Source organism: Vicugna pacos, chromosome 6 (genome assembly GCF_048564905.1).
Source record: "Vicugna pacos chromosome 6, VicPac4, whole genome shotgun sequence".
Lineage (NCBI taxonomy): Eukaryota > Metazoa > Chordata > Mammalia > Artiodactyla > Camelidae > Vicugna > Vicugna pacos.
Window position 1 is genome coordinate 71164309 of NC_132992.1, and position 13697 is coordinate 71178005.

Genomic DNA, 13697 nt, shown 5'->3' on the forward strand with positions numbered 1-13697 from the left:
GTGCACATGCAATCCAGAAAGGTCAGGTTATATCTCTTTGGGGAAAAGAAAACTAAAGTTTAGATGCATGTAGAAAGGAGAAACCCTGGCTTGAGTGAGAACTCAGCACCTGCCCACGGTCCTGGCTGAGATTTCGGCAGTGATGGGGAAGAGGGCGGGTATCACCAGATGCACCTCTCAAGTCCTCCCAACACCTGCTGGCCTTCCCTTGTTGTAGCGCTTTATGTGCTGTGCTGTTTGCTTGTCCCTCTCCCTGCTAAAGTGGGAGCTCTGTGAGGACAGGGACCTTGCCTTCTTTGTCAATGTTTGCCTCTAGAGCCAAGCTCAGAGCACGCAATAGTACAGGCACTCAATCAACATGAAATGAATAATAACAGCCAACATGACAATGGCATTCACTACGGGCCAGGCCCTATTATAAAGCCTTTACATGTAGTAACTTATTTAATCCTCATAACAGCCCTTGGAGGTACTTACTAATATTACCCCCAATTTACAGATGAACAAATGGAGGTGCAGGGAGGTTAAGAAACATGCCCAAGGTCAGCCAGATGGTGGATGGAGCTCGGATTGTAATAGGGAAGATCAAATCTGACTCCATATTAGATCTGTTCCTTTAGCTCATTCTCAAGGCTCTGCCCTCAAAGAATATAGCACTTTCCCATTCATATAAAGATCAAAAATTGGAGAATAGAAAATAGGATTTGTCTTGTTGGAGGTTTACAGGGACACCTTGACCTGACCTATGTGGACAGCTGCAAGAAGAAAGGATTCTGACACCAAGAAGTTTGCAACAACCAACCACACCCACTCCCCTTTTTAGTATAAAGGGAGCCTGAATTCTGACTTGGGCAGATGGTTCTCCAGGACATTAGTCTGTCATCTTCTGCATCTGCCAGCTTTCCAAATAAAGTTGCTATTCCTTGCCCCAAAACCTAATCTCCTGATTTATTGGCCTGTCGTACAATGAGCAGAACGAGTTTGAACTCGGTAACAGGATTATGAATCTGCCTCCCGAGGATAAATTCTGAACCGTGCCTCTCTACTGCCTACAAATAAATAAACGAATGAATGAATTCACAACAAGTCTTAGGAGTTGTCTAGGCCAAAGATCCTAGGGTCCAGAGGCCACAAAGAGATGCCTGCCCAGCAGGAAGCATATCACCCTTCCTGGGAACTCCCCTCTCCCTTTTTTAAACAAGGGATCAGGAGAGTGAATGGGAAAAAACAGCAGGGATACCCAGAAGGAGGTCAGAGGAATTCCTCAGCTGCTGCATAAAGGCTCCACTGCGTACAAGCGCAGCACCACGCAGAATCGCTAAAGGAAACAGTGAGGCGCCTGTGTCCCCGCCACGCCCCCCAGCCAGATCAGGGATAGAACAAGGGTCAGAGAGCAGAGGACTTGTGAGATCTGGAAGGAGAGAGTGGCTGAGCTGGGATTCCCGTGGGTGCTTCAAAAAGACTCTTGGTGGGTGGCCGGCGTCCTTGCAGGTGCAACTCTGACCTGAGGAAGCCAAAGCAGCTTCTGAGGCATCAGCCCGAACTCCAAGGAGTCTGAAGGTGACAAAATGCCCATGAAGCACGTAGGACAGACATGCATGACTTTCCCAGTAAGGAAACCTGGACAGTGTGGGCCTGGAACTCAGGTCTTCCACCCCATCCCTGGCCCTGTCCACTCACTGCTGCACATTGGCCTGTCCACAGGCGGAGAAGGAAGCAGACGGGCCCCTGGCTGCAGCCTGCCACTGGCCTGACGATTCTCACCCTTGGCTGCAGGAATTCCCAAGGAGGCCTCGACAAGCGCAAGCTAATTGCTGGAGACAATTTTGGCCCTGACTGTGACAGAGCTCGGGGAGGAGATGGTGGAGACATATGTCTGGCCACAGGGCTGTTTACAAACCATGCTGATCTCAGTCTGTGATGACAGATGGCTGCTGCAGGGAGATGGGGAGGGGCCCCCACCACACATCCTTCTGCCCAGGAAACAGATATACACACAGAGACACACACACACTGAACAAGGCTAAGTTTGATGCACAGGGGCATGTGAGCAGGCTGGAGCTGAACGCCTGATTTGCAAACCTCAGGCAGGAAACCTGGTACGAAACTTCTACTCCCCTGGAGCAGTGGAAAGAATGTATTCAGGGTGCTGGGGCAGCCAGACCCACATCTAATTCCTGGCTCCACTCTGACTAGGTGTGTGACCTGAAGCACATTTCTTAACCTCTTTCGGTCTTAATGTTTTCATCTATAGAAATGGGGACAGAAACTTAGTTCGTGGGTTGTTGTGAGGATTAACCTTACTGAAACCATCAATGTCAGACTGATGTTAGCACAATGCCTGGCACGGCCTCCGTAGATGTTCCCCAAGGCTGGCTTCCTTCCTTCCTTCCTTCCTTCCTTCCTTCCTTCCTTCCTTCCTTCTTTCCTTCCTTCCTTCCTGTAACACAGTTTTGAGGACAGCAAGCTGCCCCTCACTGGCTGAAAAGACTCAACCTCTCTGAGCCTCAACTTTCTTTTTCTTATATTTTTAAATTCTTATTTTTTTTGAAGTGTAGTCAATTTACAATGTTAGTTTTAGGTGTGCAGCAAATCAGTTTGGTTATACATGTATACAACTATATATTTTTCAGATTCTTTTCCACTACAGCTCAATACAAGAAATTGAATGTAGTTTCCTGTGTTATACAGTCGGTCCTTTCTTACAGTAGGATGGGGATGACAATTCCTTTCTTGGGGTTATTGTGAACATTAAAGAAGCATGCAGAACTCTGAGCATGATGTTTGTCACTTACTGATAATTATCATATGTCCTTTATTCCAGATTTTCCTCCTTGATAAAGTCCTCATGGAGCCTCCCAATGATTGAAGAAATTCCACCCAAAGATGGGCTCTGACTGCTTCCTTAGGGCGGCACCAGAGCCAAAGTGGGTGTCTCTGTCACCACCAACAGTGATATGGAGAGGGGTCTTGTCAGACCCTGGGCTCAGACAGGTGCCACCCCAACCCCATCCCTCCCTGGGGCTCTCCAGGCCAGACATGCCACGTATCAGCATCACCCCTGCTCTGGTAGGGAGGGCAGTAACTTGAGCTGAGGCACAATTCCCACGAGGCCAAAAGTCCCATGGAAGAGGCTCTCAGAACATCCCGGAGCCAAACAGTCATGACTTTTTTCAACCCAACAACTGGAATTCTGAAAATCCCATTTCAGGAGACTGGGCGGCTGACCCAGAGTCACAGAGAACAGGAGCCCCGCCCCAGCACAGCTGTTCCCCCTGCCGGGGTCCTCCAGTTTAGCCAATGCCCAAGCCAAGGGCACAAGAAGCAGAGGAGAGAGATTACAGAGTGATTACAAGCAGGGGTCTGGGGCCACACAGACCTGGGGTTTCAGGACTAATTTCCTCATCTGTAAAATGAAGATAGTAACACCTAGAGATACTGCTGGGATGCAATGGAGTGAGAACGCACTCAGCTTGGGGCCTGGTGCTTATTATGTGCTCTGAAAAAAGAGCTGCTAACAAGGACTTAATGAGAGTGATGTTGCTGCTGTGACTTGCTCTAAGCTTCTCTGCTCCAGCCTCTGAACATCACCTTTGCGCCTTCACATGGTCACCCTTCCTGGGGGCTGGCATCACAGACCTACTCTTGGAACACTCCTCGTGGTCAAGGGCCATGGCAAAACCAAGCCAAACCAAGTCTTTCCTTCTATTGACAGTTTCAAATAACTTTTCAGATGTATATATAAACCTCCATTCCCTCAAACATCAATTTGTTTCCCCAACTCCCTCCACACCTTTTCTAGGTAGGCGCATTTCTCGAGGTGGGGAGATCAGTATTTCTGGAAACACCTCGTTATACTGCTGGGCAGCTGCAGTTTTTAATAAGTTGTCCCATGTACTGAGTTTGGAGTTGAGCTCCACCTACTAGAAACATCTACACATCAGCTTTTGCCCCACCCCTAAGCCACAGGGTACAAACCTACCTGCTTTCCCCCAGCTAATTCTTTCCACACATCTCTGTTAACTCTCAGGCCTGGGCTACAGGTGCTGCTCTACCAGTCTGTTCAGCCCAGTCTTCTTGAGGGATGTTGCCCTTCATGTATACATGGAATAGGGTCCTGGGCTGCACTCTCCTGACTGTGAAACCCTAGTCCAGCACCCTGATCTTTGTTGTCTTCATGCAGCCCCAAGCCTCCCCCAGAATGATTAGGGAAATCTTGGTCAGCCGAGAGTCAGACACGCTGTGATCTGAATTCTGGCTTCCCCGTCCTAGCTGTGCAAGTTTGGTCAACTTCCTCACCCCTCTCTGCGCTTCATTTTTCTCACCTGTCAAATGGGGATAAAGATCTTAGTTTGCAGACGGTTGTGACAATGAAATGAGATAACGTAGGTGACAAGCCCAGCAGAGTGTAAAAGTTCAGTAACTGGTGGCTGTTACTATTTTTAAAAGCGAAGATGCAGAATTCCTTAAAGGCGCAGACCAAGGGAATCAGGTCTCTGTGAAGATACAGAGTAGGGTGTGGGTTCTGAGGTGAACTCACCCAACACCCAGCAGACAGAGATGGTCTCATGACACCAGCTGGGGCCCACCACTGCAGCCCACGCGCCGTGGGCCAGCCCCGCCTGCCCCAGCAAAGGGGCCTTGGGGTTGACACAGCCAGTGCCAAGCCAGATGGGGCAGTGGCCAACTTCCCAGTCGACCCAGATGTCTGTCTTTCTCAGATGAAAACTCAAAAATGTGGCCTCAATCAATGTGGCTTTTGAGAGCTGTGTGCTCTCCAGACCCTGGCAGGGGGACTGCAGAAGCTGAGACCTTTGATAACTCCCTAAGGGTCAGGAAGACATGGCTCAGGCCAAGGTCCTGTCAGGTCAGCTAACAGCTGTCACTCAGAGTGAACAGAAAAGGGTGGGGGGACCAGAGGCTGCCCTAGGTTGACTCCCTGAGAAAGAAGGCACTGAGGAATTTTTCTGGAAGAAAAGGGATTTGTCTGGGCCATGTAACTAAGACTGCAAGGCAGTCCTTTTCCAAGTCAGAAATAGCAGCACTCTGCAGGGACCATCGAAGAAGGTCCAGCCTTGAGCCTCAGAAGCCAAGGTGACTTAGGGGAAGCCATGAAGTCATGGCTCCCCCACTCCCGCTGTTGGCTTTATTACTCCCCTGACCCCCTGACTCTACTAGACCAGTGTACCAGGGACGACAAAGCCCTTCCCTGAGGGGCATAGCCCATTTTATCAGAAGAGGAATAGAGGCTCAGAGGGGCAAAGCCACCAGGGCTGAGAGTGTTCTGGAACTCAAGTCCTGCCTGTCTTGCCAACCATTCCTAAACCCACCCCAGCAGCTCGCCTTTTCTTCCTCTGATTCTTGCACAGTAGCTTGCCTATCCTGCCTACTTAAAGAAACATTCGCCACCCTGGCCCCAGGGTTGTGTGTGGAGCTGGGTATCTGGCACCCTATCAATACAAACAAGGTTCCCCAGCCTCTTGCCCCTTCTCTACAAAGCCCAGCTGCCCCTGAATGCATTTTAAATGTTTACATTGCCCTGTCTTTGTAATTTCTTGCTCAGTGTTCTGGAATGCTTAACATTCCAGGGTCTGCATCCTGGTGCCCAGCTTGCTGAGCTGTGCTGAACACAGTGAGGGAGTGGTGGGAGGAGGCACCACCTGGAACAGGGAGGGGGTGAGGGCTCCAGGAAATGTTGTCACTCTCTTGATTTCACCTGCCTATGCAATTTTCCTGGGTTGTTAAATTAAGCTCTTCTCCATCTCTTTCGCTTTCTCTAGTAATGCTTCAGATCTCATCCTGGATGTTACTTCCTGCAAGAAGCTTTTCTTGACTCACCAGTTTGAGCTAGGATCTCCTGCCCCACAATGTACAGATGTGCAGGTTGTGCACTGCACAAAAGGATCACATCTAAGAGAATCATTGGCCTCCTAGATTTGTCTATTTATAAAGACTGCTTTGAACACATGGAAGGGGCACCTTTCTCTAATTTGCACACAGATGCTACAGAACCTATCAGTGGACCTGGTGCTGTCTGTGTCCCCTTCTTCACCAGACTGTAGGCTTGGAGAGGGGAGGCACTGTTTCTGCCTCATTCCCCATTGTTTGTTCAGGGCTGCACACTATGGCACTTCAAATGAGTATTTCATCAATATAAATATTTGTTGATTCAATGGAGTGTGGGATGTAAAATTCTCAAGGGTAGGTTTGACCAAGAGGAAGGAAAACAAGGAAAGAAGTGGTAAAACATCTCTGGCCTGCAGCGGGAGATGCTGAGCAGTCCAACACACTCCTGTCCGTGGGGCAATGGGTCCAGTCCCTTTTCCCTTCTTGGAGGGATACTTTCTAGTAATAATTATAACAGCTACCACGTATCAATCTAATGCTACATGCACCATCTCACCGATTCTCCGCAGCAGCCCTTCGAGATTGGCACTGTTACTGTCTCCATTTCACAGATCGGAGACGGGGCAGAGAGACATCAGCAGGTCAAGCTGGGACGGGTACCTGCCACGTGTTGGATGATCCAAGCCTGCAAGCTTAATATCACCCATTGCTGCTTCACCAAAAATTCTATCACACCGTGAAACTGTCCACATTTATTTTCAATATGGAAAATACGGTCACTGCTCCACTGCCAAGTGTGAAGCTAGAACAGCCTTACCCCACCCACCTTCGGGCTCTGGGCCAGGCCCCCCACAAAGCTGACTCACCGAGTTGACTGCCGCCAGGCAAAAGAAATACATGCCAGGCCCAGGCCCAGGCCCCTGCCCGGGAGTGCGGCCAGCAGGGGGAAGACAGGCTGAGCTGGCAGAAGCCATACTTAAGCACAGGCACCTTATTCCCCATCTCCTACTTCAAGATCAATGCCTATGAGAGTGGCATTTCACTTACTCCTGAATTCTCAGTGCTCAGTACACACGAGGCACCTGGTGAGTATTTGATGAATGAATGAGTGAATGAATGAATGAATGAATGAATGAATACATTAGATGTTCCCACTAATCAGAAGAGGGCTGGAAACTGGGTTTCCCATACTCCAAGGCCAAAGACATTCAGGGGCAGATGCTCAATCCTGAGTCAAAGACTGGGAGGCAGGAAATAAGAGACAAAGAGGAGGCGTAGGGGCCTCTCCAGGGAGAGAATGAGGGGAATACTGAGTCACTAAATCAAGACCTCTGGGCCCTTGGTACCTGGGCACGGGATATGTGGAAGGGGGTTGAGGAGTAGAAGAGGGCCCAGCATGGGATGGGATCCCTAAAATTTGGTCAAGAACAACTGGCAAAAGGGAGTAAGTCCTCCCAGGCAATCCTGTAGAGCAGACAGGCCATACTGCACATGGCAGAGGGTCTGAGCCGTCAGCAGCCTCTGCCACTAGCCAAAAGCACACTCAAGGGAGATCTGGAAAAGCTCCTCAGTTTACCAACCTGTTCTACTTGCCTGGCCTCTGAGATCCTGGTGGGAGATGCAGTGGAGTGCCGGCAGCAAAGGCCAGGCCCTGGGGAGCTTTGCTCACAACCCTGGACCCTGGTACCCAGCACTCACCTGGTCTGGGTGGGCACGGGGCACATGAGGTCACCCCCCAGAAGGCTCCCACACTGCCACAGCAGTCCTCTTGGGCAGTCAGCTCCAGCAGGGGGTTGGCACACTGGAAAAAAGGCCATGGACACCTGTCACCTGCTTCCCTCCCCTGCTGTGCACAGAGATGTTCCAAGAAAGCCTGAGACACGAGCTCATCTCCCACATCATGCCAGAGGATGCCCTCCCCACAAGGGAGGGGAGGGGAGAGTTAGCTGTGGTCCTGGAAGGAAGCAGAGAAATCTGAGGTCCACTTTGCCAGACTCAAAACTTAGTGGAGTGGCAGGGACACCTCCAAACAAGATCTTCTCTGTGAAGTCTGCAAACTGCCCCCATTCCAAACTGACCCCACAGACAGAGGGGTCCCAAAGGATGGGTTTTCCTCCATCAAACTCCAGAGAAGTCCAGGACCACCTCCCATGAGCAAGGTCCATGCTCAGCAACACCACAGCTGAGAGGCAGGGAGGATCTGGGGACTCAGAGTCCCTATCCCTTGGGTGCTGCCACCTCCAGTTCCCTAATCTCATGAGGGCTTTCTGGAAACACCAACCCTAAGAAAAACCAACCTGAGTCTGGCTTAGCCCCTATTCTTAGGCACCTGGACTCAGAAAAGCTCACTTGATTTCCCATCACTGACTGCAGATGCCACCGGGGGCAGGGGGAATGGAGTGTCTTTTATCTTTGCACCCCCAAGGCCTTGGGGTTTAACTTTCATTTGCTAATTCCACATCTTTGTGACTCAACTCTCAACTAAAGACCAAACTCCTTTTCGCCAGATCTAATAGCTCCACTGTTCATGCAACCAGAGGGATCCTCCATTCAGCTCCAGGAGAGCCTAGGATTTGTTGGGACCCAAGTCCCCTCATTCCCCTCCACAGGGAACCTCTTAGGCCCTCTTCTGTGTGCCTGGCACTGACAGGTACCCAATGGAGCGCAGGTAGGAGGCCCAGACTCTTCACACTCAGGTGATGTTACGCCCTGAATTTTTCCAGCTGGGGAATGGGAGAACCCGCAGACACTCAAATTTCATAAGAACAAGGAGGAGAAAGAGAAGGAGGAGGGGCAGCTCAGGGAGAAGTTGCTGTCTGGGAAGCCCCCGGCAGGAGGCTTCATTCTCACCTGTCCATTCACAGCGCTCAGGTAGCACCGGCCCAGGAGTCCCTGAGGCCTGGGCACCATGAGGGGCGGGGGCCGAGGGGCCTCTCTGGACCGAGCGGGGATGCTGTTGCTGTCCCAGTGGCCGTGGCCTGGGCTGGCTGGGAGTCGGGGGGAGGGTCTGGTCTCCACGCTGTTCTCCTCCGGGGCCTCCTCGGCCTCGCCCCGCACCCGCGCCACCTGGTGGACCTGCACGGAGGCCTCAGGCGGGTGGTGGATGTGCACCTTCACCAAGGAGGGATTCACAGAGGCTGGGCATAGGGGCTGCAGTCAGCGGTGGGAAACAGGGCCCCACCCACTGGCTGTGTGTCTCCCCAAAATTCTCCTTCCATATCTCCACTCTCTACCCAAAGCCCAGAACAATTTCCCAGGGAGGACAGGATGAAGCACAAATTCCTTCACTCCCCACCTTTCCACGAAGAACCTTCATCACCAACTTCTAAACTACCTTTGACTCCACCTCCCCCACGATCCTGCAGAACCCCCAAGCTCAGCCCAACCGATCCTGCATGGTCCCAACTCCATGCCTTTGTTCACGCCAGTCCCTCTGCCAGGAGCCCCTCCCACTCTCCTCTGCTTAACCAAAGCCTACCCATTGTTTAACGCCTAACTGAAGTCCACCTCCTCCATGCAGCCTTCCCTGAACACCCTGGGCTTGGGGCTGTCTATCCCCTGACGATCTATAGAATTCTGTATCTTTTGTGCCCTTTATTTGACACCTGATAATGGAAGGTATAGAAAAGGAAATGTTTTATGATGTGATTCTCTTTCTCATCCATCCCCTCTCTACTGTCTAGGACTATGGGTCTTTTGAGGTCAGAACCCTGCCCTTATACCCTTCTGTCTCACCCATAGCACCCAGTAGGGAGTAAGGAAGGAAAAAAAGGATGAATTCATAGGAGAGAACAGGGAACCAGGGAACTTCAGGGAATGAAACTGAACCCTGAGGGTAGATAAGGAAGTGCTGGCAACAGCTTCCTGTCCCCTCCAACAAGACTCCAGCACCTACCCTATGTGGTTACGCAGGGTGCCTCCCAGCCCCACACTCACCCAGCTGGTTGGAGAGAGGCAGTGTGAAGGTGGACTGCTTCAAGGGGCTCTCTGGTGGGGCCCTGTGGCGGGGGCCCCTCTCTGGAGGCTCTCTGTCCAGCCTGGGGGCAGGCAGGTGACAGAACTTCCCGGTGGAGTTGGCAGGACACCAGCATTCATCTCTGCCGATGCAGCGGCCTCCATTCAGACAGGGGATCTGGCAGAAATCTACAACATCGACCTCAGGGTGACTGGCGGTGGAAACACAGCAGCACCTACTATGGGGCCAGTGAGTAACAATAAGGAGGCAGGGGAAGCAGGACCCCAAATCTGGATGGCTTGGGGAACCCAGCACCCCTAAATGCAAGGACTTTCTAGGAGCCTGGAAGTGAAGGAGGATGGATAATAACCAGGCCTTTACCCCAAAATAACCTAACCTGGGGGTTGAGGGAGTGGCACTATTAACACCGTCACTTTTCCCTGGAGGAAAGCTGGATTCAGAGAGGTTATGCAACTTGCTCAGAGTCACAAGTGACTGAGCTGGGTGAGGATCCAGCATTGTGTGATTGAGGACAACTCACAGGAGTTTGGGGGCACTGGGCTTCCTTCCTGCAGTAGAGCTGGGCTCCAGCCCCAGGCCGACCTGTTCCACTGGTCACCCCCACACCCACTCCCAGGGTCAGCTGGGAACCCTCTAAAGGGGACAGTGGGAATGGACTCACAGATGCGGAAGCCAGACTTGGGGTCATGCCCGTGGCCGCCCTGGCTGTACAGGGTGGTGGTGTCACCGCGCTCACAGCTATTGGCACAGTGCCCGCGGGCACAGGTCTGTTTGCAGATGGTAGGAGTGAAGATGATCTTGATCTTCTTGATTTTCTCCGTGAGGTTCAGCCCTGCAGAGAGAGGGCTTGGGTCCAGGGGGCAGGGCTGAGAGGCACAGCTGTGACCTCCAGAGGCTGGTTAGAAAGGCCCATGGGACTGGGTTGAATCCATCCCAAGGGTATTTGCTAAGTTCCTACTGAAAGCAAGTCTCATTATTCGGGCAGAGTAATATCTCAGAAAGTAATAGCCCGTGGCCCACTGTCTATTGAGGGATGTCAACCAGCCAGCAACTAAGCTTGTGCTTCATGTACAGTAACTCTCAACCCTCTTGAGCATACTTTTAGGTTGAACTATTAGAAATTGCCATTTTTAAGGTTAAACTGTTTGCTTATTGGCAATGTTCCTATATCCAAGTTAGTATTTCCATTTGACAGTTAAGGAAACTGAGGCTCAGAGAAGGATGGGCTGCAGCCCAAGTCACAGAGCTGGTAAGGACTGCAGCTGGGCTTTGAGCCAAAAAGCAGAGAACAGAATGTAACTCAGACTTGCCAGAGTAGGGGTTTTCCAAGAGAAGCGGAGGAATAGAAAGCCTGAAAGAATGATTAGAGTCAGGGTTGGTGTCCCTGATGGCCAGACAAGGATAGGACACTATTTGGTTCATGGTGGGAAGTCATTGAAAATTTTCAGTAAGAGATCAGAGAGGGAGTATGGGGGGTTCATGCCCTACCGTGATCGGTTGGGAGGTCATTGCAGCCGTGTGCACTGAGGTTGCTTCATTTAACACGGTGGTGGCAGTGGAGATACAAAGGAGGGGAAGAGGGGTTTTTATTCAGTACAGAAGGCCCAGGGAGGGAAGCCAGGAGGCAGAGGGGTTGAGAAGGGAAGTCTCTGTAGCCTTGACTGTGAAGGGAGGAGAGATAGAAAGGAAGCCAGAGGAAAGTGGAGAAATAACCGTGTGTGTGTGTGTGTGTGTGTGTGTGTGTGTGTGTGTGTGTGTGTGTGAGAATGGGAGAGCTGTAAGCAACTGCATATGCTGTAGGGAAATGTCTGAGAGAGGGGGACCGGAGAAGGTGGAGGGGAGACGGGGAAGCGGGAGGGCAAGTGGCAGCTTAGTGTTCCAGAGGAGTCAAGAAACAGTGGGGGCGTGCCTTAGACAAGAAGAGGGGCACCTCCTTTTCAAGATGACAAGAAAGGTCATCAGCTGTAAAAAGGAATGAAGCACTGACATGTGCAGTCCACAACATGGACAAACCTCGAAAACACCACACTAAGTGAAAGAGCCAGACACAGAAGTCCACATAGTGGATGACTCTGTGTAAATGAAATGTTCAGGATATACAAATCTGTAAGGACAGGAAGAAGATTAGTGGGGCTGGGGGCCATGGCAGGGTCGGGGTGGGAAAGGGAGTGACTGCTTAATGGGCATGGGGTTCTTTCTGGAGTGATGACAACATTCTGTAATTAGTGGCGGTAGCTGCATAAAATTGTGGATATACCAAACAGCACTGATGCGTACACTTTAAAATGGTTAATTTTACATTATATGAATTTTACCTTAATTTTTAAAATGGAAAACAGAGAAAAAAAAGTAAAACCAAAATAAACAACAAAGAAAGAAAAAACAAAAAACAAAAAAAAAGAAGGAAAACAAAGAAAGGCAGTCAGCCAGGGCATGGGTTTAGGTAAGAGAATGATTGCTGTGCACGGGGGAGCAGATGGACAGGAAGGCGAGGTGCTCTGGGGAGCCGCTGAGATTGTTGGGGAACAACCAAGAACATGCAGAGGCATGAATCTGCAGGGACGCTTGGCTGTCTCCTCTGGGAAGCAGAGGCCCCACTCTAGTTGCTAAGGAAGCAACTGGTCAATTTGGTTGAGGAGGGTTGGGGTTTGCAGGAAGGATGAAGTGGAAGGACCAGGGCCAGGGAGGTAAGAGTCACAGCTGGATATGAAGGAAGCAAAGGCAGGACGGGTGACAGGTGGGGCAGAAATAGATCAATCCAGGTCTAGGTGTCTCAAAGGGGCAAAGTCCCCATCAGCTGGTTTGGAACCCTTGGAGCCTGGCACAAAGCAGGTGCTTGACACCTGTTTGTTTATTGGCTGAAAGGATGAGAGTGACAACTCAGCACTTCTGAGAGAGAAAGAGGGAAGCAAAGGTGGGGAGAAGAAAGTCAGAGATTTAGATGCCCCACTCTTCTAGGACCTGAAGACAGGGTGTCCTTACCCCAAGGGGATGAGAGGTGGTCCAGATATGCTGCCTGCTGGGCACCATCCCTCTGCTCAAGGCCTGGCCCCACAGGGAGGGCATTGGAAGTCAGCTGACCACTGGCCGCAGTGGCTGGAGAAAGTCGGACGGTCTGGGACAGCCCCACGTGCTGCTGGGAGGGGTGGGTCTGGCTGAGCCCACTCAGGGTCCTGTGGAGACAATCAGGGCATAGGGTTTGCATCCTGGCAGCAGTGTCTCTGTACCCTTCCAGTTCAGGATGCCCTCCCCCTACCCCTGCACTAGAAGAGTGTTCTCTATTTGGCTGCTTTCTTGCCAACTCCAGGAAAATGGAAGTGCTCTGAGATGGGGGACTGAGCTAAAGCCAGCTGGCTAGTTGGGTGAGAGTGCCTAACCCTCCGTGGAATCGGCTTTGGCTGGGTATTCAGGGCAAGTCACTTAGCCTCCCTGGGTCTCAGGGCAAAACGAAGATGCCACACTGGTCCCATGTAGCTCTGACGTTCTCAGAGTCTTTGAGATTCTTACAGACAAGCCCCTGCCCCAAAACTGAATCCTGTGCCTACCCTATTCCATTTTTAATACAACAATTTAATACAACAAATTGCCTGTGGAAGCGGTTCCCAACAAATACACGTTCACAGATTGATTCAGGGGCAGAGCCTCAAATATCCCTCTCATTAATTTTATTGTAAAAATAATATAACAACAATAGTCAAGGAGAAAAAGATGAATCCATGAATTCACAATCTTCCCACTCTAATACAGCAAATACTTTGTCATATTTCCTTTTAACCTTTGCTCAAGTATATGCTCTTACACTATTGTCATCACCTGTAGGTAGAATTTAAATTCTGATTTTTCACTTACCATCAGATTGTGCTTTATACAATTC

At 50.8% G+C, this 13697-nt stretch overlaps 1 protein-coding gene across 4 annotated transcripts in view; it reads right to left on the minus strand.

Moving 5' to 3' along the window:
* Positions 1–13697, minus strand: part of LTBP2 (latent transforming growth factor beta binding protein 2) — a 99599-nt gene that overhangs the window by 40405 nt on the left and 45497 nt on the right. For 3 of the 4 annotated variants that reach the window (XM_072963419.1, XM_072963421.1, XM_031678803.2), the window contains exons 4-8: positions 12806–12996; positions 10485–10655; positions 9784–9990; positions 8698–8984; positions 7546–7648 (exon numbers count right to left, since the gene is read on the minus strand). In XM_072963419.1, the coding sequence (XP_072819520.1) occupies positions 7546–7648; positions 8698–8984; positions 9784–9990; positions 10485–10655; positions 12806–12996 (959 nt within the window). The remainder of the gene's footprint in view (positions 1–7545; positions 7649–8697; positions 8985–9783; positions 9991–10484; positions 10656–12805; positions 12997–13697) is intronic. The other variant, XM_072963420.1, reaches the window with a different exon arrangement.